The 26968-nt window shown below is 46.1% G+C and overlaps 1 protein-coding gene across 1 annotated transcript in view; it reads left to right on the forward strand.

The window, feature by feature from the left end:
* TENM4 (teneurin transmembrane protein 4) overlaps window positions 1-26968 on the forward strand; it is a 753030-nt gene that overhangs the window by 448065 nt on the left and 277997 nt on the right. The window contains exon 6 of the mRNA XM_082749583.1: window positions 24035-24244. Within this exon, the coding sequence (XP_082605709.1) occupies window positions 24035-24244 (210 nt within the window). The remainder of the gene's footprint in view (window positions 1-24034; window positions 24245-26968) is intronic.

Here is a 26968-nt window from a genome sequence, read left to right on the forward strand (position 1 = left end):
CTCAAGATTGATTTAAAAAACTCTGCCTTTCACCACTTTGCTCTACCCCCTACTCACATCCCATTTCTTTCTTTTTTTTTTTTTTTTTAGATTTTCTTTATTTATTTGACAGAGAGATAGAGAGCACAAGTAAGCAGAGCGGCAGGCAGAGGGAGAGAAGCAGACTCTCTGCCAAGCAGGGAGCCCGATGAGGGGCTTGATCCCAGGACCCTGGAATCATGACCCAAGCCAAAGGCAGACTCTTAGCCAACTGAGCCCCCTAGGCACCCCTGACAACCCATTTCTTACTCATGTCTTTTCATACCTCCATGCTTTTGCTCATGGTATTCCTCCTTCCATAATATTCTTTCTCTAATTCACCTGATAAAGTCCAGTTTCTCTCTCAAGTCCCTTGCTCACAGCAGACACTGATTTTGGCAGGAAAAAGACTTCACACACCACAGAGTCCACAAGGCGGAGCCTATACTGAGTGCCCATGCTGTTTGAAGTGGGAATCCTGGCATGAATGAGATGTTTTCTGTCCTAAGAAAAACACACAGTACAATTAGAGAAAGAGTGCTGTGACAAGGGGGATTATACAGGAGAGAAGGGAACTCTGGGGACGTTAAGGACCCTAAATCAGTCTGGAATGGTGAGAGAAGGCTTCTTGGAAGAGGTGATACCTGAGATGAATCTCAAGGATCTGAGGAGTGGCCAGTATATAAAATACTGTAGCAAGAAAACATTCATTGTGCCTGCATTTGAGGACACAATGGCAGAGAAGCCATTGTCACTGGGGTGGTGAGAAGAAACTGTCTTGGCAGCTACTCTTTCTCTGATGCCTCTCTCCAGCAGAATCTTGCAGGTCTGAACTCCTGTTTGTTTTTCCTAAGAGAAGTTTGCATTAACTCTGAGTCCTGCTTACCTCCAGGCACAGGAAGCTAAATTCCTTTTAAATAGATTTCTTTAAAAGTGAGATGTTAATGACTCACAATTTTCCAATTTTGGGGAAAATCCATAGTTGTCCCAAACACAACTATTTTCTCAAAATAGAATAGGATTTCCCCTGCACCCCTCCTTTGCCCTTCCTAGCTGCCTACATAGGCAGTGGTGGGGGGGGGGGGGGGTAGCCAGTGTTTTGCCTGGGCCCAGGCACACATTACCCTTTTTATTCTAGACTGCATAATTGGCCGTTGCAGACAGAGGTTAATTTCCCACCATGAATTCCCTACCAGAGTAGCATGGGTCCTGGGGGGAAACCAGGGGAGAAATTGCTTCCAGGTGCCACTTGGTCGCCTCCAAAGGCTGCGAGGGAGGCCATGTGGGAACTGCAAGGAGCAAGGGCTTTGGAAGTATATCTACCAGGGTTTGAGCTGAGCCATTCACCAGCCAGGTGCCCCAGGACTGTTGGTCTGACCTCAAGCTTTCAGTTTACCCATCTGTACAATAGGGATATACCACCCTATGAACCATGGTAAGAGATATAACAGGCCTGGCACAGACCTTGTTATATGAACAAACCTTCAGCATATACCCTTGCCTCTTGGTTGCAAGGTTCAAATCTGTCACCATCCACATCTTTCTGGCTCTGGGAACTCCTCCTGGGTAACCTACCTTCTAGATATTTTCTAACTCTTAATAGGAAGTAATAATGAATACTTTTTCTTTTAACCTCAAAGGAGATGTGAAGTTTAAATGAGAGAATACACAGAGACATTTAAAAACTCTAAATATTCTACCAGTGTTTCTTAGCAGGGCTCTACAGGCATTTTGGGTAGGACATTGTTGGCATCCCTGATTCCTGGGTATTAGGTACAAGTACCTGCCTCCTCGGTCATCATGACAACCAAGAACCGCTTCTGACTACTCCAGTGGCATGTGACACCCAACACAGACACACACACATACACACATACACATATACACACTCACACACACCTCATGCCCCCTCTGAGAAACCACTACCACATGATGGCCTGATTTCTCCTGCTCAGAGCATATCCTGTCCTGTGTCTAAAAAGAACTGGTATAGAACCAGCATTCAGAGGTAGGGCATTGTTTTTAATGTGTATCTACCTTTAATATCTTTTTTCTAATTATATAAGTAATACATGGTAATTGAAAAAGTCAATAGAGACGTGTGACAGTAAAAAAAAATAGAAGTCTTCAGCATTAACATTTTATTTTATTTTTTAAAGATTTTATTTATTTATTTGACAGACAGAGATCACAAGTAGGCAGAGAGGCAGGCATCGGGGGGGGGGGGGTGCGGGGGAGCAGGCTCCCTGCTGAGCAGAGCCCGATGTGGGGCTCCATCCCAGGACCCTGAGATCATGACCTGAGCCGAAGGCAGAGGCTTTAACCCACTGAGCCACCCAGGCGCCCCAGCATTAACATTTTAAACATTTTTACTATTTTATTATAAAAGTAATAAAACCACATGGTTAAAAATTCAAACATTGCTAAAGGGTATAAAATAAAAAGTAAGAGACTTTACCATCAATCCCATCCTGTCATTAACAGGATGTATATGTATCTTTCTAGAAATTTCTGTACAGAATCATGTGTGTGTATACTTTTTCAGAAACAAGTGGTGTAATACATTCTATTTGCTGTTCTATAAGGTATTGTTACTTTGTTTTTTTCAACCAATGGTGTATCTTATAGATCACTCCCTAGCAACACATTTAAATCTTCCTCAATATTTTTAACAGTTTCAGAATATTTCATGGAATATAGGGCTCTGGTTGTTCCCTGGTCTTCCGCGATTACAAACAGCGCTGGGGCGGAAACCATTGTCTGTACGAGCTGCAAAATGCTGTTGTTGTTAGTCGTAACCAGAGGATCAAGACTTAGCACAGGTGAAAGGACACCCAGGTGACGCCAGGCTGAGCAGGAGAGGTTGGGGAGGCACATGATGGGATAGCCACAGTCCGCTCAGCCACTCTGTCACTCAGTGACCTTGAGCAAGCCTCTTTGGGCCATAGTTTTCTCAGCTATAAAATTAGGGAGAGTAAAATAAAGTTACTTTTATATCTCTTATGTATCCGTGAGTCTAAAGCTGTGAAAATACCTTCTGAGATGATACTGTGATTCAATAATGGAAGCGAGAGTGCGAAATCCTCACTTCTATACTTTCCACTAGGCCCTGGCTATGTTCACTAAACACTGAAGCTTAGAAGAGAGGAAGTCTTTGGGGAGGGTACTTGGGACCAAAGGACTGGAAAATCCCTTTGAGGTTAGTGTAGAGGAACTGGGGCTCTTTAACCTGCAGATAGAAAGATTGAGCTATGATTTAATTACTCTGTGTGAATATAGAGAAGGGCTTCTCTAAAGAGAGTTCTTTTTTTTTTTTTTTTAAGATTTTATTTATCTGAGAGAGACAGAGATAGGGAGAGAGAGCATAAGCAGAGGGGAGAAGGAGAAGCAGGCTTCCTGCTGAGCAGGGAGACCCATGTGGGGCTCGAACCCAGGACCCTGGGATCATGACCAGAGCAGAAGGCAGAGGCTTAACTGACTGAGCCACCCACTCTTAGTTAAGAGCTAAGAGAGTTCTTAACATTTGTTCTTCATGTTCTTGGAAGATGAAGCAAAAGAGACGGAGCTGAAATGAAAGCGGTAAAAATTTGTGTGGAACGAAAAGGGACTTATTTGATGATTACAAATAAACAAAAAGTAGAAAGTAGGAGTAACTACCAAAGAATATTGTGTGGGTCTCTAACTCTGAATACATTGAACGTAGTTAAAACATCTGCCTCAAGACAGAAGAATTGGGCCAAAATATTTCCAGGTGTTCACTCTCCCATGTCCTGTGATATTTCCAGTTTTTAAATGCTAATTTCCTGATTAATGTCAACAGAATCAGACAAATCTTGACACTAATGATTAACAGTCTAATGAAGAGAGCTGGCGTCAAACACAACTGAACTATTGATATGCTCTGAGGTCCAATAGGGCTAATTTATTAATAAACAAGTTGGAAATTTGTATCTCGTCCTTGTGAGATTTGACATTATTCAGGCCTACAGCACTAAAGATAAGAGCCTACAGCTAAAGTATGCAATGATTGAGAGCTGGGCCTTAGCTGTGTGAATACAGCACAGAAATAAAAAGCTAAAAGGGAATCATAAAGACCAGAAAACAGCTAACAACCAGGCTATATGTTGAGAAACAGCCACTTGAATCTTGACCCCCAGGCAGGACAGATTTTTGACTTTGTGATTCCTTCAGAATTTTAACTCATATGTGAGGGCTGCTAATTATTTAATCCAAATGACCCTTCTCTTATGTACTAGTTTTCAATTATAACAAAATACCCCCAAGTTTAGCCACTTCAAACAGAAATAACATGTATTATTTCACATAGTTTTTGTGAGTCAGGAAATCCTGAACATCTTTCCTGGGTTGTCTGACTTGGTGTCTCAGCGGGGGTGACAGTCATCTGAAGACAACTGGGCCTGGAGGATCTGCTTCCAAGTTGACAAACTGATGCCAGCTGTCAGCAAGAGACCTCATTCTCACCACAAGGACACCTCTGTCGCTACTTGAAAGTCCTCACAAAATGGCTGCTGATTTTCCCCAAGAGCAAGTGATCAAAGCAAACACAGGGAGAAAGCCATAATGTCCTTTAGCACCTAGCCTTGGAAGTCACATTCTATATTTCCACATATTCCATTGGTATCCCAGGTCAGCTTTACTGCATGGGAGAGAATTACATACACAAGCACATAAACATCAGAAAGTGAAGATCAACAGGGGCCATCTTGGAAACTGGCTCCAAAAACTTACATGGGGGTTTCTTTTTTTTTTTTTTTTTTTTTCTTAATTAACATATAATGTATTATTTGTTTTGGCAGTACAGGTCTGTGATTCATCAGTCTTACACAATTCACAGCGCTCACCATAGCACATACCCTCCCCAATGTCCATCACCCCACCACACCATCCCTCCCACCCCCCTCCACTCTAGCAACTCTCAGTTTGTTTCCTGAGACCAAGAATATCTTAAAGTTTGTCTCCCTCTCTGGTTTCTTGTTTTATTTTTCCCTCCCTTCCCCTATGATCTTCTGTCTTGTTTCTCAGATTCCTCAAATCAGTGAGATCATATGATAATTGTCTTTCTCTGATTGACTTATTTCGCTTTGCATAATACCCTCTAGTTCCATCCATGTCATGCAAATGGCAAGAGTTCATTTCTTTTGATGGCTGCATAATATTCCAGTGTGTGAGTGTGTATGTGTGTGCACGCGCGCGCGCGCGAGAGAGAGAGAGAGAGAGAGAGAGAGAGTGTGTGTGTGTGTGTGTATACACACCTCTTCTTTATCCATTCATCTGTTGATAGACATCTAGGTTCTTTTGATAGTTTGGCTATTGTGGACATTGCTGCTGTAAACATTCAGGTGCACGTGCCCCTTTGGATCACTAGATTTGTATCTTTGGGGTAAATACCCAAGTGTGATTGCTGGGTCATAGGGTAGCTCTATTTTCAACCTTTTGAGGAACCTTCATGCTGTTTCCCATGTTCTCCATGTTGTCTCCAGGCCGACTGCACCAGCCTTCATTCCCACCAACAGTGTAGGAAGGTTCCTACTTGGGGGTTTCTTCTGTTGTCAGGGGTAACAGCACAGCTGATGGAGACCCTCAGACCTGGTTACACCCTGGCCTTATGTGGATGAGTGTCCTGAGGCAAAGAATATGGCCTGTCCTACCATCATCTTCCTCATCTACCAACTGTAGTACCTAGTTCACAGAGCTGCTGTGAGATTGTATGAGACTGGGAATATGAAGTGCCTCACACGGGGCCTACAGTGTGGAAACTGGCCTATGATAGTAACTACTATTTTATTACTTTGGGCACTTTCACTTATCTTATTTCCAGATTTGCATTTTTATTTGCCCCCCCCCTTAATAATTTTTTGAGGACTAACACATACATTAAAGTGTTTAAGTCTGCACATAAGTATACAGCTCTGATATTTCACGATGTCTCCATCTTTATAGCCATAACCCTGATCAAGACATGAAACATTTTCATCAACGTTTCCCTCAGGCACCTACCCGACCTGAGACTACTACGGTGGCTTCCATAGATTGCTTAGTTTTGCCTGTTTTTGAATTTTACAGAAATAATTCCAGTGTGTGTGCTCATGCCTGGCTTCTTTCACTTAATGTAAATGAATGTCTGAAAATCTGTAAGATTCATCCATTGTTGCATTCACCAGTAGGTCTTTTTAGTTGCTGTGGAGTGTCCCGTTATATTCATACACTACAATTTATTTATCAGTTCACCTGTTGCTGGGCGTGTGCATTGTTCTGGACGCTTACGAATGACGCCACCCTGAAGAGCACTGTTATTATATTATCATCACCGCAGAGTAGGCTAAGAACTATGAACACAAAAGTATCCAGCTGGAATGCCCTTCTGATAGAGACGTGATGGAGAGGAAACGATAAATTAGCTGCGGCTGTTGCTCTTGTTATTATTATTCCTGAAATTTATTAAGCCTTTTCTGTGGGCCAAGCATTAGGCTCTGTTTTATATTCTTTTTCCTATTTAACCCTCTCAGAACCTATAAAAGGAAACGTAATTTTATCTCCATTTGACAGTAGAGGATACTGAACTCAGAGAAGCTAAGTGGTTTGCTTAGGATCAAATTGACAGTAACCGAGAGAGCGGAGCTAAATTCTGCCCAGTGACTCCAGAGCCCTTAACCACTATGCCAGGATCCCAGGGATCTGCTTTCACATTCCCTGATTCACTTATAGTGTGACGGGCTCCCATGTAAGCTTCCCAAGTGATGGCCCCCTCATTTGAAAACAGGATGGTCCTCCCTGTGACCACAGAGGAATACAACTTTTAGGAGAGTAAGATATGAAAGCATTTTGCTCAATGTCTGGGGTATAGGTGTTTGATTAACATCAGTGTTCTTCCTTCTGAAAGACTATAACATTTTTACTGTTAGAGATATTTCTACAGTTTGAAAGAACCTCCAGAAATCTCAATTCAATCCTTCAACAAACAGCCAAATTAAAATTTCTTGGGAAACTTCAAAGTTTATCCTATAATACTGCCCCAACCTCCCTGCATCTCTATTCCAAGAGGACGAAGAGCACAGAAGAAAAGAAGGAATTGCTCTTAGTTTACCCAAGATGAAACTCAAATTTTCCAAAGGGATTGTATCCTTCTCCTGTTACACCCTGGAGGGAGGCTAGGGACCTGGAAGGAAAGAAAAGTCTCCATCAGAAATAGAGGGTCTCCTGAGAGCACGTGGGGGGAGCACAGGATGGTGCCCCTGTTTTGTCTGTGTGTGCCTCTGTGCCGGCCCCCAGACCCAGAGGGAGCCTGAGGGGATCTGATGACAGGAAAATAACTCAGGAAGTTGGCTGCTCTTCACTGAACCCAGAAGCCATAAAGAAAAAGACTGAGACATGCAACGTAAGCATTTCTGTGCCGCAAGAAAAAACAACACAACGGAAGCGATGTCAAAGGCAACTGGAGAAATATTTGCATTAGATAAAGTATATTAATTTTCAACATATATTGTGTCTTCTAATCAATAAAGAGGAAACAGGAACGACCAAATGAGGAAAAAAATGTGCAAAGACCCATATAGCAAGTCACAGATACCTGGATATAAATACCTGAGAAACGTTAGAGAATGCTCCTACTCTAGTGAAGGAGTGAATAGTAAAATAACTTCAAGATATGTTACATCTACTGGGTAAGCAAGCATCAAAAAGATTCTTTGTTCCAATCCCTGTGCTGGGCCGCCATGGTACTATGGTTGATACTAATGGCACAAAGCTACCTCCCTTGCCGCCTGGCTGTCAGGCCTTAGGCTCATTCCATCATCTCTCCAGGCCTCAATTTCTCTTGTGTAAACGTACAGGTGGGGCTAGGAGAGTTTTGCTCCTTATGAGCTTTAGAGAGAAGCAGTCTGGAGCTCAGGCTGGGTGACGTTGTTCAAGCCGATGGACTGCTGCTGTAAGGCCAAGTGTCCTCATAGCTCGTGGGGGTAATCAAGGTCCCCACTTCATCAGATCGCTGTGAGGATTCAAATGGACACGTGTCTCTACGCAGCTTGGTACAACGTCTGGCAAAGAGAGAATCCCCAACAATGGTAACTATTATTATCCCTGCTGCTGTGAACCAATCATCCTTCCCTCCTGCGTGAAAGTTCTCGGAAAGCAAAAGACGCAGCTATTAGGGCAGAAAGCCTGAGGGCAGTTCCTTTCAGAAAACCAAAGACTGAGAAAATGTAGTCACTTAACCTTCTGTGAACTTCTCTCCTCGCGTCTACTAAATGGGGATAATAAGGAGAAATTCTGAGGGTCAGTGTGAGGATTAAGCGGAAGAGCGTAAATCAGTCTTGCTAGTTTTCATTATTGGAGCTCTAAGAGAGCTTCGGGGGCAACCCGCGTGACGGCAGTAATTTTCAGCTAAAGAGACCCAGGAAGTTCAGCGGCTTAATTCAGGTGACACTTCGTAGTTGCTACCAGATGCTGGGTCCCAGAACCCCAGGAGTAGGAGCAGGCCCTGGATTCTCCCAGAGGCCCATACAGGGTCTGCACCCCTCCTCTGTCCAGCTCAGCTGTTACCTGTTCCCTCCCCTTCCCCAGACATACCTGATTGGTCATTCTCTTCACCGGCAGTTCCTTCTGTCTGGGACACTTAAACCAGCCCAGCCCTGTGCACACATGTGCACACACCACACACAATGCCCCTTCTGTCTGGCCAACTCCTGGTTTACCTTTAGGCTTCGACTTAAAGATCACGTCTTATAGGAAGGTGTCATTGTACCTCAAGGTCTCAATTAAGGATGTGTTCACTGTGCTCTCTACTCCCATAGCACTGTGGGGGTAATTGCCTCTTCTGGGGTTTCTCAAAAGCAGGCAGGACCCAATTGGATTCCCCTCCCTCACTCTACTGGGGTGCTGGCTGGGGTCCCCTGTGGGATCACTGAGAACTGAGTGGAGGATCGCGTTGGCAGTACATCCTGGGGGCGGGGGGCGCTTCGTCTTCTTCCCCAGAAGGGTGGCACTCCCCCTCCTCTGGCTATCCCAGCATCCCGTGACAAATGACACAGGCGCAGCTAGCCTTCCCAGCCTTACAGACTGCTGGACTCTGGACTTGGGACGTTGCAATGTCCCCAGTGCTTCCCCACCCGGCAGGCACCTGTCTCTTCCTCATTTCCCTGCCAACATGAAATCCGAGGCAAATGCAGGCTGTGTGTGCTAACACCAAAGTCAAGGCGACACTGCTTCCCAGGTTCTGCTCAAGAAACACCGGGGAAGCCTTATACCCAAGCTTCGCCCAGTGCCCTCCCCTCCGTGAAGCAAGAAATCCCATTCACTGGCAGAGTTCAGACTCTGCTGCCCAAGGCATATGGCTGGATCTAAATTCCTGGGCTTGAGACCCTGAATGGTTTTACCTCCAAAATACAGACTCTTTTCTCCCCAGATGAAGTTTTTGGTTGAGAGAAACAACAATAGCCGACACCTTTCTTTCTTTTCCAACTCAGTGCCCTCAGTCAGGGTGACCAGCCTTCCCGGGCAGCCTGGGAGACAGCGTCTTTTCATAAACTAGTGTTGATTTCTAGTGCCATTTCTGAGGTCCAGTTTCCCACCACAATGCCGTTGATCTCGGCATGGCTGCAGAAGTATGAGCACAGTCCACCCACTTGGGTTCAACCCAGCTCCTCCACTTGAGAGCTGAGTCAGCTCCATCCTTCTGGAGCTCATTTCTTGTTCTGTGATACCTCTGCATCACAGAAGTGTCACAGGACTGAAGAGACAATGGACTCCAAGGCTCCTTGTATATGAATGACCACCAGCTGAAGAAACCCCATGCTGGCAAGACCGGGGGTTGCGCTAGACAGGGTATGGGCTCCAGAGTGAGACCTGGCTTTGGGACTGACTACCTGTAGATCTGGAGTAAGTCACTTGGCCTCTCTGTGCCTCCACCTGTTTATGTAGGCTCCACAAGGACAGTGTTACAGGTTGACCTGTGTCCCCCACACCCAAAAGGGACATGTTCAGGTCCTAACCCCTAGTACTTCAGAAGGGGGCCATATGTAGAAAAGGGTTGTTACCGATGTAATTAGGTAAGACAAGGTCATACTGGAGTAGCCTGGGCCCCTAAACCAGTCTGGCTGGTGTCCTGCCCAGAGACAGCCCTGTGAAGGCCGAGACAGACATAAGGAGAAGGCCATGTGACAGCAAAGGCAGAGACTGGAGGGGGCAAGTTGCAAGCCAAGGAACTGCAAGGATTGCCAGCAAAGCGCCAGAAGCTAGGGGAAGACAGCACATGATGCCTCTGCCGGTTTTAGAGGGAGCACTATCCTCTGGCACACTGATTTTGGACTTTTTGGCCTCCACAACTGCGAGACAATAAATTTCTGTGGTTTTAAGATGGCCTATGGTGCTCAGTCATGGCAGCCCTTGGAAACCAATGCAGATAGGAACTTTACCTGTGAACGATGTGAAGTGAATGATGCTTGCTGTGAGCGCTGTGCTGGGACACGCACACGTGCAAGGTGCTTAGCACAGCGCGCGTTGCAAGAGAGGTATCTGGTAAATATTTATTCCTTCCCCTTCTCTTATCATCTCAAAGGCTCCTTTCTCTACAGAGTGTATTTTAGGATAAAAACAAGCGTGGTTTTCTTCTAATTTTTGCCAAAATCCTCCCTAAATGGTCCCCAACTTTGAGAATCTACATCTGGGGAAATTCTCAGTCTAGGGGAGACATGGTCCCTTGGGAGCAAGATTTGGGTCAACGATTCTTTTTTTTTTTTCTTCCAAAGATTTTATTTATTTATTTCATGGACAGAGATCACAAGTAGGCAGAGAGGCAGGCAGAGAGAGAGGAGGAAGCAGGCTCCCTGCCGAGCAGAGAGCCCGACACAGGGCTCGATCCCAGGACCCCGGGATCATGACTTGAGCCGAAGGCAGAGGCTTTAACCCACTGAGCCACCCAGGTGCCCCTGGGCCAACGATTCTAAACCTGCCTATTCTCCCCCAGCACCTCACTGATTTATTTCAAGGCTTTTTTTGAGATTGCTTTCCTTGATTTTTCAAAATTCTCCAAAATCTCAAATTTTGAAAATTAAAAATTTCAAAATTTCTGGGAGTGACAGTAGAGGAATTTCCAGAAAGCTTGGCCCTTTTTCTTTAAAAAAAAAAAAAAAGCTTGGCCTTTCTCCCATCAGAAATCTAATGGGAGCAGAGGCTTCAGTAGGGGGAGCAACCTCAGGGAAAAGCTATCCAGACCCAGGGCATTTTGAGGGGAAAACCAGGTAAGGAACATGCCTCTCAGTATATTGTCACTATGTGCTTACACCGTAGGATTTTCTGTTATTCTATAACAACCTTCTGTTGAAATATAATCAATATCCAGAGAACCACACAAATGATAAATAGCTCTGGCTTTATTCTATAGGAGTATCTTCTTTCCTGGTTAATTTTTCCCAGTTCATTGATGATACTATTCTCACCTCCCCCGTTAAGTCTCTGTGGAAGACACATTGAATTCTAGCAGTGGGCTCAGGTATCCTGGGTGGGAAGCCCAGTTCCATATTCACTGGCCCTGTGGCTTTGAGCTCACTGTGTAATTTCTGTAAATGTTGTTGCCCATCCCCCACCCCACTGTGGCTAATGAGAGATCGGGGAAGTAAACCCTTGGGTTTACACATTCTTGCATTGTTGAATATGACTCATTTGGGTCTTTTTAGGGGGATAGTGTGGGCTTAAGGTCCATTAGAACAAGGCCTGGAACCCACACTTGTAACGGCACCTCCCGCCCCCATCCAGCTAGGCAGTCCTGAGCAGATTCTGCATCTGTCAGCTTAGAGAGATCTAACACCTTTGCAGGGGTCATGAGGATTGAGGTGATGTGTACAAGGAACACACGGGAGGAATCCAATTAATATCAATCCCCTCCCCCACCTCCAGCAACTAGGCCCTTCTTCCACAGCTTCCTACCTCTTACCTCTCTCCTACCATACGTAATTCCTCCACCATGCCCCAGTATTTGAGTAGAAGTGAAGCTTGACAGTCAGGTTGTGCTCTTGCCTTTGTCTTGCAGCCTGAAATTTTGCAGCTGTGTAAATTGGAATCAGGGAAGGAACTGTATATAGAAAAATTGCGCATACACACATACATACATGTGTACACGTACACATGCATACGTACATGTATGTATGTATGTAAAAATTACAAATACATATATTAGAACCCAGGAAGCAATAAATGACTTTGAAAACAGTGTTTTGAAGCACTTTCTTAATCAGAACTCCGTGCATAAATGCAAAGTGTGAGCCTTCCTAATGAATAGAGCACTCTGTGACCACAGATAGTTCAAGGCCTGCCATAAATTGCAGGAGTTCCTTGCTCAGGTTCACCAGCAGATCTGACAGGCTCAGATGATCCAGCTTGCCTCGTGCCTTCCCTCTCCCCCACGTCCTGCAGAAAGTTGGTCTGTCTGTCTGCCTCAGTTGAGCCTCCGGAGGCCTGAATGGACCATCTTAAACCCCTTTGCACCAACTCCAAGGAAAGGTTCAGAGAAGCTTTGAGAACCTTGGGGTTGTGGCGGACAATCAGAGTTCTGTGGGTCTCCCGTTTCCCCTGCCCTCATCCCCCAACAACTCCCTCCCTGCTCATCCCCCTCTGCTGGCACCCCGACCTCTCCCATGCAAAGTCATGTGTTTCTGTTTCTTTCCCCCCTGCAGCCAGGCTCCCTTCCACAGGAAGGGCTGGTCTTGGTCTGTATCCCTGGTACACAGTGAGGGCCTCACTTGGCGAGGCTGCCTGGGGTACATCTGCGGTTTGTAATCAAAGGGAGGTGGGGGACAGCTACCACTGTGAGCATCTGTGGGTCCCAGAGACGTACGCTCACTCTGCTCACTCTGATTTATGCTGCACAGGACCCCTGGGAATTAGGCTCCAATCCTGAAGAGCCTGCCCCAAATCCCACTAACCAGTTCTAAATGCATATCTCACTTGGTGCGCCTCCCCAAGTCGGAGTCCCGCTTAGCCCCTTACCAGTTGTGTGTCCCTGCCCAAGTCCCATCTCCCGTCCTAGCCTCTGTTTTCCTGCTGCAAAGTGGGGGTGATGCTCATAACCTCGCTTGAATGCAGAGAGGATAAAATACCATCATGGATGTGAAAATCCTGTGTATAAAGTATGAAGTAAATACTCTCCCCAGGCAGGTTTTGTTTTTATTAGTAGCTCCGTTGGCTACAGTAGATTCCAGTAGGTTCTAGGTACCCATGATACATGAAATCACTACATGGGCTGTGGACATATGGGTATAGAGAAGACCGGCCACTCTCCTCAGGGAACTCACTAAGAAAAAGACACAGGCATGGTGGCCTTCAGTTGGTGCTATTTGCACATCTGTCTTCTGGCCCCTGGCAGCCTCTCAAGGCTCATTTCCTGGCACTCTCCTCCTCACACCCCTCCACTTACCTGGGCAGCCCTCCCCCTTCTGAAGTCCTCATTACACCACTTCACCTTTAAGGAAAGACCTGCATTACTACCTATTTTCGTTCACTGAAAGAAATACAAACAGGACTTTCACTTTTACCAAAAAAGGCTGAAAGCCAAACAGGGCTCAGGGTTTGCTTTGCAGCGAGACCATTATCCAGGTAGCGCGCACCCTGAGCAGCGAGGGCGGCTGCCAAGCTCCTTCCCTGGGAGCTAAGCATCTCCACATCAAGCCACCAGAACTTTGAACTGTGTCTGTGAGCGTCTGGGCTTCCTCTCGGTTTATTTTGTGCAGCCATTAGCAAGACACGTCCTAAGGTATCAGAAAGCCTAAAAGAGGTGGTTTTGGGGTCTGGGAAGGCTCAAAAACTTTTCTGTAGAAATGAAGGGTAATTGCTTCTTTATGCCCTTTCAGCTTTACTCTCTGCTTTCAGATGGGACAGGGATGAGATGAGATGACCTGTGCTGGTGTCCTGGCTGCCCCTTGGTTGCAAGGTCCTCTGCCTGGAAAGCTCTTCCCCCAGATGTTTGTGTGGCTCCCTCCTTCACTTGTCTCCTGTCTCTGCTTAAATATCACCTCCTCAGAGATGCCTTCCCTGAATATCCTGCTTAAAATAGTATACCCGTCCCATCCCTCCAAACCTCTCATTGCACTTGACTTTTTTTTAATAGCATTTATCCCCATTCACTCTTGTTCTGTATGATTATTTGCTTCTTTGTTGATTTTTCTCTTCTGCTGAAAGATTTCTGAGGGCAAGACTTTGTCTTCCATGCCGACAAGCTTAGAACAGTGCCTGGCCCAGGGTAGGCACCAAATAAATATTTGATGAAAGAATCAACTCCTACCACAAAGTAAGAAGAAGACACATAACTCAGTTTTAAAGTGAGGATCTGAATAGGCATTTCTCAAAGAAGATACACAAATGGTCAGTAAGTACATGAGAGGATGCTCAACGTCAAAGCCGTCAGGAAACGCAAATCATATGAGATGCCACTTCATACCCACTAGAATGGCTCTATTCCAAAAGTCGGATAATAAAAAGTGTTGCCAGGGGCGCCTGGGTGGCTCAGTCGGTTGAGTGTCTGCCTTTGGCTCAGGTCATGATCCCAGGGTGCTGGGATCAAGCCCCGCGTCCAGCAGGAAACCTGCCTCTCCCTCTCCCTCTGCCTGCCGCTCTGCCTACTTGAGCTCTCTCTCTCCATCTCTCTGTCAAATAAATAAATAAATACATAAATAATCTTAATAATAAATACATAAATTAAAAAAATAAAAATTGATGGCAAAGGTGTATAGGAACTGAAACTCTCAAACACTGGGGGTGGGAATGTAAAAGGGTATAGCCACTTAGAAACAGTCCAGCAGCTCTTCAAAAGGTCGAACAGAGTTCCTTCGACCCAGCATCTCAACTCCTAGGTATCCATCCAAGAGAATTGAAAGTGCAGATGCACAGAGAAACTTGTACTCAAGTGTTTGTACCAGCTCCTTCAGAATTAGCCAGAAAGTAGAAACAACCCAAGATTCCATCACCTGATGAGTGGATGAACAAAATGTAGCCTGTCCCTACAACGCAGGGTCACCCAGCAGTAAAATTAGATGAAATTCTGATCCATATTACAACCTGGATGAGCCTTGAAAATACTATATTAAGTGAAAGAAGCTGGCCTCAGAAAGAACACATGTCGTAGGAATCCATTTATATGAAATGTTCGGAATAGGTAAATCCACAAAGACCGAAAGTAGATTTCTGTGATTGCCCGGGACTCCAGGGGGTTGGACAGAAGTGCCGCATGACAGCTGGTAAGTATGAGGATTGTTAGAGGGTTTATGAAAGTATTCTAAAATTGACTGTGGCTAAAAAATAAATAAATAAATAAATAAATAAATGAAAATAAATAAAATTGTGGTGATGGTTGTACTATTTGTGAATATCCTAAAAGTCATGGAATGGTATACTTTAAATGGGTGACTTGTATGGGTGTGTGAACTATAGCTCAATAAAGCTGTGATTATTCCCCCCAAATAGCGAATGTCCTCATTTAATACACCTATATCAAACAAGCAGCTGAGCTGGCTGTCCACCCCTGAGTGCTGACCGGGGAGACCAAGGCTCTGAGTGTTGAGGTGGAGGTGTTCCAGGATACTGGGCCTCCCCAGGAGAACAGGTGAAAGCAGAGCTCCTTTCCTGGTGAATGCTTTAAAAACAAAAAATGGCCCTGAGAACCCTATGAGGAGGGGGGTTGGAGATCAAATGAGCTGAGCCTGAGAAATTTACTGCGTCCTGGTTTCCAGAGACCATTTTCCCAGCATAAGTCACAGAGACAGATGGCCCCAGACCTGCTTCTGAAAATAACCACTGTTGAGGAGAAGAGTGGAGAGTTGACTTAGTGGGAGCTGCCCAGCCGGTCAGGGTTGGGGGGGCGGTGATAAGACCCACTAGATTTAACAGGCTGGAGAAGAAAGCAAGTTTGAGCCCAGCAGACTACAACTCTGCCTCGCTCATCCCACGAGGGACCCAAAGCAGAAGCTGTTGTCTTTGCTACCTTCCTGTGTGTGTGTTTTCTCCTCTTTAAAACTACTATTTTCTTTTGTTTTGTTTTCAATCTTATTATCACATTTGGTCCTTGAAAAAATCAGCAAGTATAGAAAAGTATCAAGAAAAAATAAAATGCATTCATAATTCTACTGCCTTGAGGTGACAGGTGACAACATTTTTGTACAAATGGCACACATACACACACATTTCAACACATGGTAGAATTCCTTTTTAGACAGTTTTGCATCATAATTTTTTTTTATATCTGATTTCACATGTCCCTAAACATTCTTTACAAACGTGGCTGATAATGTCTGCATATTGATGTTATACTACTGTGCCTTAGGCACTTTTACCATTATAGATTTTTTTTTTCCTTTTTAACTTTTAAAAAAATTACTTTTTACTATGACAAATAATATTTTTTTTCAAAGATTTATCTATTTATCTGACAAACAGAGACCACAAGTAGGCAGAGAGGCAGACAGAGAGAGAGGAGGAAGCAGGCTCCCCGCTGAGCAGATGCGGGGCTCGACCCCAGGACCCCGGGACCATGACCCGAGCCGAAAGCAGAGGCCCCAACCCACCGAGCCACTGAGGCGCCCCGACAAATAATTTTTTGATGAATATTCTTATAAGTAATTCTTTGGAAAACTTATGATTATGTTCTTGGGTAAATTTTTAGAGGTATTGCACAGGTAAAAGGTTTTCACATTTTAAAAATCAGTCTGTATCAAATTATGCTACCAATATCAGGGCATAAAATCTTGTTTGTACTTAAAACCAACATCTATCTTAGCACCTACTAGGTGCCTGATGTTTTGACGTTTGTTTCATTTTATCCTGAAGTCTTAAAAATTATTTTAGAAGTGTTAAGAAGAGCGATATGTGCTCATTGTACAAAAATTTGAAGATATAAAATTCATATTGAAAAATGAAAAACTGCCAATATCATTGATAACCCCTGTTGAAGGTTTTTTTTTTTCAACCAGTCCTTTTTCCAATCCATTCAAACAAATTCATTCATTCTGTAACCATTTTATGAGCATTCACAGTGCTGAAGAACCTAACAGCGTTGTAACTGAAATCTTTATCCTGCGCTATGTTTATAGTCTCTTCTACTCCCCAGAATAACCCCTGGAAATGTGCACTACTGTTATTCCTACAAGAACCTTAGAGTGTTCTAGTCTAAGTCCCCAATGGGGATGGTAAGGCCAGAGCCATCAGAGGACTTGGTCATGGTCCCACGATGCATTATTGACCTGTACCCAGATCTTTTGGCCCTTAGTCTATGCAGCAGACAGGAGCCCCTGGTGCGGAACTGAATCAATACTGCCCTGAAACAGGGTGGCCATCTCATTAACTGTCCAAGTCAGTATGTTTTCAGAGTAAAGGTAATTCATGCAGGATAACAGATGCAAACTGGGGCTGTCACTAACAAACAGCTTTATTCAGATTTCTAGCACTTTGAAATCCTTCACAGCAGTGGGCTTAAGTCCATTTGGAACAACTAGGAAACCAGTTATGCTAATCTTTCTGAGCTGAGACTCTGATCTAGGCCAGGACACAGACGTGAGCAGCCTGCCGGCCCACAGTGTAGTTGCTGGCCCTCCAGCAGCTCCAGACCTTCTATCAGAAGGAGATCCTAGTTTTCCATCCTCTGCTCAGAGCTGAGAAGGACTTTACTTATTCAGTGAAGCAACTGGCTGCCATGTTAAGAGCACATAGGTGTGAGGTTAACGCATGAAGAGAGAAGGGATGCATTTGATTTTTTTTTAAAGATTTTATTTATTCATTTGAGAGAGTTATAGAGGTGGAGACAGAGAGAAAGAGAGAGAGCACAAGCAGGGGAGAGGCAGAGGGAGAGGGAGAAGCAGTCTCCCCGCAGAGCTGGGAGCCCAACATTGGGCTCTATCCCAGGACCTAGAGATCATGACCTGAGCCAAAGGCAGATGCTCAACCATCTGAGCCACTCAGGCGCTCCTACATTTAGTTTTAAGTGGAAGGACTAGAGTATTTCTAGGAAGGAGCCTTCATGGGAGGGATGAATCCATCAGCTCAGGATTCCACAAGAGGAGGTACCTGTGTAGGTCTAAAGGTCTGTTTTGCTTTTCTCTAGGTGTCATTCATTAATTGCTGTATACTGGGCACTGTGCTAGATGTTTTACATACAGGCTTCTAAAATTCAGGGCTGCCAGTTAAAACGTTATTAGGAGACCCTTCCAGGAATCCAGGAAACCACCTAGGGAAGGAAATGCCCTCTGTACAGCACATGGTCAGTGCACTGGCTTTTCTGATGGGACTCACGCTTCCCCACTGTATCCGTAGGCTGTGATTTTTCCCTATTGTACCCTACATGCAGTTTAGTGTAGATTAATAAGGTTCTGTTTGGGTATTTAGATGGATTTCTCGAGACTGATGAGAAAAGTGTAAAAAAAGTACCTGTTGTTCATGGTCTTTCTTTCCTTGATAGAGTAAGAAATTTGTCTCGTCAGCTGGCCCTTCACACCTCAGTCTCATGGCGTACTCCAAAGACACTCTTGGAATCCAGAACCCTAGAAGGCTCTTCTGAGAACTGTCTTATCCTAGTTATAGGTTACATTTCAAATACTAGGGCAGGCTACCATCGATTCACATGAAGACGTGTGTAACTGAAATAGTTCTCCCCACAGATCTCAGAATTCTCTTGTTGTATGTTCTTTTCATATATCACAGCTGCCTCCTTAACACTTTCCTCTTTTTATGACATCGACAAGTAATCCGCATTGATAAAGGTGTCATTGGCAGGCTTGCAGATCTGTCATCATTTCTTCTCCAAAACCACCCTGTTCTTACTAGGAAAGACCACAGCTGGCAGAATGGCAGAGAAATTCTCTGTTGGCTGAGCCCTTTCCCTTAGACTGCTGGGCTCCCTTCAAGCATAGCATCCATCTCTCGGCAGTGGGTATTCCACACTCCAGTTTTCAAAGGAGAAGACAGAGACTAAGGGAAGTAATGTGAGTTACCCAAGGTCACATAGCCCATGGGAAATTGGACTCTGACCTGAGGCTTACACAACAGGAAGCCTATGGTCTTTTTGCTTTAGATGTGTTCCAGTTGATAGGTAAGAGCTTCCTTGTCCCTCCCTCAAACTGGGCCTGATAAATTTCATTCATGACACCCAGTGGGCACAGCCTTGAAAATAGAGATGATTATCCCACTGAGAGGTTTGGTGTGAGGAAAAGGTCTCATAAAGTACTTGGCCCAGTTCCTGGATTCCAGAAGGAGCTCTGCAAATGTTTGTTCCTGGCCCCACGTCACCCCAACCCCAACCATATGGGTGTCTGGACTCTCATTCTGTGGCTTTCTTTATCCATCCTTATCTACTATAAGCTGGAAGTAGGCTCCCGGAGACCTTCTCTCAGGAGACATGGGTGGCTCTCCTCTACCCTTCACCGGCCCCCTTCGTTACGGGAGTGAGGTGTAGGGAGGTTCGTGCCAATCATCCCATCTCATTTTACGTTGGACACTGTGGAAAATTTTACAATACCAGGTTCCCTTGAGCTGATGACCAGGATACATGAGAGGGCAACTCTGACCGCAATCCCATAGTCCTTTGGCATCAGGCACCCTTATTTGCCTCCGTAAACTTACATCTGCCCCCCCAACTGAAGGCATCATGTGGACTTCCAACGTCCTGGCTGAGCTGAACCATTGGGAAAGGAGATCTAAGTGGCTGAGCAGATGCTGTAAGTTTAAAGAGCCGATCCTTCTAAAGCACCGCCCTTATCTTGTCACCTCCCTGCTTTCAAAACTTCCACGACTCCCACTTAAGGTCTGACCTCCTTTTCTTTGTTCAAGGCCTAAACCTACTGTTCAGAGACTTCTCTCTCACTGTGGTCTTTATAGAGACCCTTTGTGCCATCATCAATGTACTCCCCTTCCCTCCTACCTTCCTCCCATCGCCTCTTCATGTAACAAGTTGTTACTGGTGTTTTCTATGAGTCAGACACTGCTAGACACTGGGGAGCATGGGACGGGGCCAGCCAGGCATGCCAGTGGGCAGTCACAGGAAGTAAACCCTGCAGGACGGGAAGTATTGCCACAGGGAAGGTACAGGGCGCTGTGCGAGCATGCAGCGGGGGCGCCAAACCGAGGCTTGAGGCATCAGAAAAGCCTTCCCAGGGAAGGTGATGTGAGGTTGGGCCCTTGGGAGGAATGGGAGCTAGTGAGACACATGGGGTGGTAGTGATGGGGAAGAGAGAAGAGGAAAGGGAGGAAAGCGAGAAGAGGAAAGGGAGAAAAAGAGCCTCAGCGGACTTGGTGAGAAGTTAGTGGTAGCTCATGAGATTTAAGAGGCCAGAGGGGATGGGCAGCTTGCTGGAGGCCAGATGAAGAATGAGAGCCCAAGGCCAGAGTATTCTTCTCTCTGCCATGGTGTCACACCCTCATCCCTCCATCTCTTCCCACTGGGATGCTCCTGACTCCAGAAAGCATTTCGCCTTTCCTCTAGATGAGATCTTATCTCCCAGTCATGCCCTGGGCTGTCTTCTGCTCTGACAGGTCCCACCTTCCTGGCTTAGAACTCCATGTGACTCCCTCCCCTCCCCCCGGCTCCTTCTCGACCCTGTCTCTTACAGTCTGTATCCCCCTCACCTTCCAGCCCAGTCAGTGGGTATCTAGGAAGTATTTGTGGAATGAAGCAGTGTTTGCAAGCATGCTTGGCTTTTATTAAAAAAAGGAAAGATAAAATTAGCTTAGTGCTCCTTACACCATCTAGACATACTTGTGCGTAGTGCATCTAATGTTTATTAGGTGTTTCTTGGCTGCCACGCTGTTCTCAACATATTATTTGTTTGAATTCCTTTAATCCTCAAAGCAACCCTGTGAAATAGATGAGTTTTTTATTTTATCCTTTAATTTCCATTATATAGATGAGGAAATTGAGGCACAAAGAATGAAGTAACTTGCCCACGGTCACAACTACTGAGCTAGCAAGTAGTGTAACTGGAATTCAAATGTAGGATCTGGCTCCAGGGCCCATACTCTTTTTTTTTTTTTTTCAAAGATTTTATTTATTTATTTGACAGAGAGAAATCACAAGTAGATGGAGAGGCAGGCAGAGAGAGAGAGGGAAGCAGGCTCCCTGCTGAGCAGAGAGCCCAATGCGGGGCTCGATCCCAGGACCCTGAGATCATGACCTGAGCTGAAGGCAGCAGCTTAACCCACTGAGCCACCCAGGCGCCCCAGGGCCCATACTCTTAATACCACCTTGCCTTGCTTCTATAGGTGCCAAATTTGTACAGCAATGCATTTTACTACATGTGTTCCAAGCACTAGTAGATTATATGCATTATAAAGTATATACAAAAAAGATATTAACAAAGAGTGAGATTGAAAAATAAATATTTTGCATATTTTCTTGTGCCCAGGGGGTGGTGCACCCTACTTTGGGGCCATGTAAATTAAAAGCAGCTAATGAATAAGAGGAAGGAAATTAACACGTTTCCAACAGTATCTGTACCTCACAGAAACATCATGAGTTCTTGTGCACCTACTGAGGGCCTGAACCTTTGTTAGGTGCTTGGAATGCCAGGCTGTGACTATTCAGAGCCAGCCTGAGACCTGAGGTGAGTGAGGCCTGGAGAGGGGATGAAGGCAGAAGACATAGGCATGAGGCCAGAGCTCTGTGCTGTTCCCAGCCAAGGGCCCCTGAAGTGTGTGATAGAATAATTTACTTAGTTCTGGAACTATTTATTTCATAAAGCTCGACAGATTTGCTCAGGAAGAGGCTGTAACTAGCACCCTAGAACAACATATCGTGTTTCTTAACTTATGTCTGAAATTCTCACAACTCAGCATGGTATGGTACTGGTTATCTCCAACTCATCAGAAGCTCTGATTGGAGATTATAAGATGTCTTTGACTAATAAAAGAAGAGGAAATGAATGTGTATTTGCTTAATAAATGCAGCCTGGTGGACAAAATCTTTCCAAACTGGGACTGCAAGGGAAGCAGAATCATGAATGAGGCTCTTCCGGTGGGGGGGAGTGGGGGTGTGGTTTCATTCAATTTAATGAACATTTGGTGAGCACTGACCATACTTGCTCATACATACCGTGTGCACAGATACAGTATCTTTGGTCCTCACAACAACTCTGTCAAAGGGGAGGGGTGCCTCTCATACAAACAAGGCACCAGAAGTCATTTTCCCAAGATCATACAGCTTAAAGGGGACTAGGTCATGATGCAAACCCCAATTCTGTTGAACTCTAAAACCCACTCCAAGAATGTGCTGTGCCCCAAAAGTATGCCATATCCTTTTATGTGGGAGACATAAATACAGATAACTGCAAAGACAGTATGGCAAATGTGATGGCAGAAGTACAGTCAAGGCTAGAGAAAGGATTGATCCCCTTAGAGTGCTGTGTAGTAAGTGGTGTCAGGGAAGGTTCTCACAAGGTGAATTGGGAACCCTTGGTTGAGATGATTTTGAAGAGAATCCTAACCCCGATTTGTAGGTAAAGAAACCAGAACACAGAGCCATGCAGAGACTGTACTATAATCATTGATCCCTGCCATCTCAAGTACTCTTACTAAATTTCTACTATGAACCAGATGGCATATGCAGCATCTGGATAAAATGTCATCACACGTGGTGAGGCGCAGGGGTTGACATCAGCATCTTGAAACCTACAGGATCATGCAGGACTTGGTGGTTGTGAGCTGAGAGAGTACCTCTTGGTAGATTGACCACAAAGGGCTTTCTCCTCCCCCACCCCAAATCAGCAGTTTCCCGTGCCACCTCTCCCTTAAAGCTCTGCCGAATTGTATGATGATGTGTCCAAGTTGCATTATGTTTCCTAAGGTTCGGTCTCCGTGAAAAGCTGGAAAAATCTGATTATGTTTTCAGTCTATCAGTCAAGGTGGAAGGAAAGAAGCAGCCCGTGCTGTCAAGCAAATGCATTGTCTTGTACTGTATACTTGTATATGTCTGTGCTTATGTTCCCTCTCCTGCGGACGATATACTGCACATGTCTGAACGCCAGCCACACATCGAACTGCAGATTGTCTGATCTCACAGGCCTTGTCCCAGGCCATCACCTTCTCCTTCTGAAGAGTTGGGAGTGTGCTTTTTAGACTGAGGTTTTAGACTCAGAACCCTGATATGGTAGAAACTTGGTGTCAAAACATACTGACTTCGTGTATCTTGGAACCCACAGAATATTCATGTCCTAAAATTATAGAATTGTTTTATCCGAGATGATTAGAACTGGAGGAGCCTGATGTGTTAGATACCTGCAACTCCCCGTTCAGCAAATAGTTCATTAATGCCTACTGCTTGCTGGGCACTAGGCTGGCCACTGGGGATACAGATATGGAAAACACGGCTAATGCTCTTGCTTTCAGGGAGTTTGCAGAGTGGCAGGATTTAAAAATCTTAAAATGTTCAAATCTGAGGAAAGTCAAACATTAGTGTGTTCAAATCCTAGAATGCGAGGGATGGAAGGGGGCCCTGGATCATTCTCTCCGGCTCTATCTTTTGTGAGTCCCGGAGCCTTTTCCAGGCATGTCCGATTAAAATTCTCACTAATAAGAACATCATTTCACTTCAGTGACACCACAGAATGGCCGGCTTGCAGGCGCTCCGCTATCACCCATGCAGCTGTTCATTTTACCAGGGAGGCCACTGAGGCTCGGAGCAGGGCAGCTATTCCATTGATAGGGCGGCCCGCCAGAACCAGACCCCAGGTTTTCCAGCCTCTCTCGGAAAACAGGCAAAGCAGGAAGGGCTTCCCATGAGTTTCCGAGGGGTAAGGTCTTTACAGGCCCTGCAGACTTATGCCCCGAGGCCCGGCTCTTCAGAAAGAGTTGGCTCCCGCTACCTTTGCGGAGGCGATCAGCCCCGCCCCCAGACCACGTGTGCAGTAGATCGCCCAGTTTGGGGAGCCCCCTCCCCCGTTGATGCGTGTTTTATTTTGCTCCCTCCCCCTCCCCGTGTGCCTCAAAACCAATTTTCATTATTTTTTCTGTCTGTGTTTGTCTTTGTGGTTCGCAGGTGCTCCCCTGCATTGTTCATCTGCTTCATCAACCCCTATTGAACAGTCCCCCTCCCCGCCCCCCTCCCCTCCGGCCAATGAGAGCCAGAGGCGGTTGCTAGGCAGCGGTGTGGCCCAGCCAACCCCGGACTCAGACTCTGAGGAAGAGTTTGTCCCTAATTCATTCTTAGTTAAAAGTGGCTCCGCCAGCCTGGGGGTCGCGGCGAACGGTAAGTCCCTCTCTCTTCCTAACTTCTGTGGGTGTTGTGTGCGTACGTGTGTGTGTGTGTGTGTGTGCGCGCGCGCGCGCGCGCGCACGTGTGTGTGTGTGTTCCTTTCGTTGACGATGCTGATTAATCTGCCTGCTCTGGCCGCTTGCAGGGGCGGGGGGGCCTGGTGCATGGGGGGCTTGGGGTTGTCGGGGGCCTGGCGCAGCTCCGTGGCTCAGGCAGTCCCGCTCCTGTCCCGATGCGCCGCTGGGGTGTGCAAACCAGGTGGGGTGGGGGGATCAGGGTGTTGCTGTCCCCGCTCCCCTGACAGACATGGGGGTAGACAGAGCTGCGGGACAGAGACGCACAGACAGACACGAGACAGAAGCGTCAGGTGGAGACCCACGCAGGCAAAGACACAGAAGCAGAGATCCAAACCGAAATAGAAAGGAAAGGTTAAAACGGCAATAGCAGGGCTTGGCTACCTCCTCTATGCTAGGACTGTGTGCTCCACTACCACTTGTTGCATGGTTGGAGCCTCTCACAACGTAGCCTAAGAAACCCATAGGAGAGTGCCCCCATTAAGCCCAAGGAAAGCTGGGAGAAAGGATACTACCTGGAGGCCAGCGCTGGCTCGGAAAGTTCTTGACTTTCACACTGCCAGGAGACAGAGAGCCCTGGAGTCCCAAGCAACTGCAGGGCCAAATGCTGGCTGCAGAGAGAGCCAGGGGGGCTTAAGCATGGATCTGCCCATAATAAGCACTCTTCTTCTAAGCTGGGCCCTGACTCTCTTAAGGAGAAGAGGTATGGGAGGATATGGTGGAAGAGCCGTAGACTGACCTGGAGCTAGCAGACCCAGGTTGTAGTACCTGGTCAGGTGCTGTGTGACCTGGCCCGAGGTCCTTGCCTTCTCTGTGTTCCACAGAGGCCAATCCACTTCTTTGCAGGGATGCCAGAAACCTCCAAGAGAAGGGATGATGTACAGCCTCAGTCCTCTTTGAAAATCAGACAGGACGGCTTTGGACTTGATGGTTCTCTTCTACCAGGACTTGGGCCCTACAGTCTCTATGACCAAAAGCCAAACCATCCTCCAGGGCCTATTAATTTTGTGCTCCCTGAGAGTGGCATTGTCCTTTTGGTGGTTTGGTGTCACTGCTTCTCTGTAGATTGTAGCTGCTCATGTTTTAAATTATGCACATGAACAGGAACCATGGACCAGGAGGGAGAAAACCTGTGTGCAAGGCCCAGCTCTGTAACTCACTGGCTATTTGTTTTGGCAAATGACTGTCCCTCTCAAGGCATCAGGTCCCTATCTTACAGGGATGGCACAATCGCTGCAGTACTCTGAATCAGTGTCAACGGGTGCTGACAGGGATGTAGCAGCCAGTGGCCTTCTCAAGTTTACTTGGGAAAAAAAAAAAAACGTGTGTGTGTACACACACACATGCACACGCACACACACATGATGGCATTCTTGGTTCATCTGGGTAAATAAGCCTTGCAGGTAAAAGAGAAGGCAGGAGATTGAAGTCCGTGATCTCTCCCTTCGCTAAATAACTGAACGAGAGTGACCACTTTGTTGTAAGTTCTACAGCAAATTGATAGCAGTCGTGCATTATTGATGTGCAGGGAAGATGGGGGTACTTTGGCCTACAAGCTGTCTGCTCAGTTGTGCTCCTCGGTGCTCGTCCCACTCCCCAGGGGACCTAGAGACACTTCTGATTCCTTCCCGGGAGTTCACTGTAAAGGTTGGTTATAAATGTGTCCCGTGCCCAAAGGGAGAGTCTGGGTTTTTAGTGGTCTGCTGCTCTGGGGTTGGTGGGTCCCAAGAGAGCCAGTGAGTCTCACCGAAACCCCAAACTGAGCGGTCTTCTTGGAGCAAAAGGGCGTGCTGATACTGGCATGGGCCCAGCACTAGTGAGTGGACTCTGGGGCCTGGTGGCCCCAATATATGTTTCTAAGGTTTGTATTTATTTTCATGAAAGAAATGTAAAGTTATTTTAATGGGGTTATCATTATTGTTTTTGTCCATTACAAAAAGTAACAAGGCTCGTTAACATTCAGGCAATACAGAACGGTACAAAGCAGAGTTTTCTTGTAATCCCATCTTCCCAGAGATAACCATTTTTAACACTTTGGTGCACGGCCTTAAAGGCATTTTTTGGGTCATGCCCATTTAATAAAAGAATAAATGAATGAGCAAGCAGCACAAACTGAGTAAGGGCCAAAGTGCAGCCAAGACAGCCAGGACTGTGGGGTCCTGGACATGTGACCCTTGGGCAAAGAACCTAACCTCTCAGACCATCAGTCACTCCATCTGGGAAATGGGGAAACCCTTCCAAGGTTGCTGTGGAGTTTAAGAATGGTTAGAGACCACCCTAAATGGATGACTTGCTCTAACTCCTTCAGAGGCCGGCTTCAGAGACTGAATTCAGAATGTACTTTAAATGACAAAGGCAGCCCCTCAGGCTCCTGGCTGGTGAAACCGAAGTGGTTTCCTTTAGTGGGAGCTGACTCAGCGCCCTGCGGGGGAGGGCTGACCCTCTGGAAGCCAGCCTCCCCAGGAGCTCCAGCGGCTGCTCTCTCCAGGGGCTCCCCAGAGGCGCGGCGCCCCCAGCTGTGTCAACCGGGCTGCGCTTCCCTGGGCTGAGACGCCTCTGAGCCGTCCAGCCAAAATCCCAGAGTAAAGTGCAGTGAGAACACATGGGGCATTACAGACCAGCTCGTCGTCCCTGCAGGAAAGAA

The sequence above is a fragment of the Mustela nivalis genome (assembly GCF_964662115.1).
Source record: "Mustela nivalis genome assembly, chromosome: 9".
Classification (NCBI taxonomy): Eukaryota; Metazoa; Chordata; class Mammalia; order Carnivora; family Mustelidae; genus Mustela; species Mustela nivalis.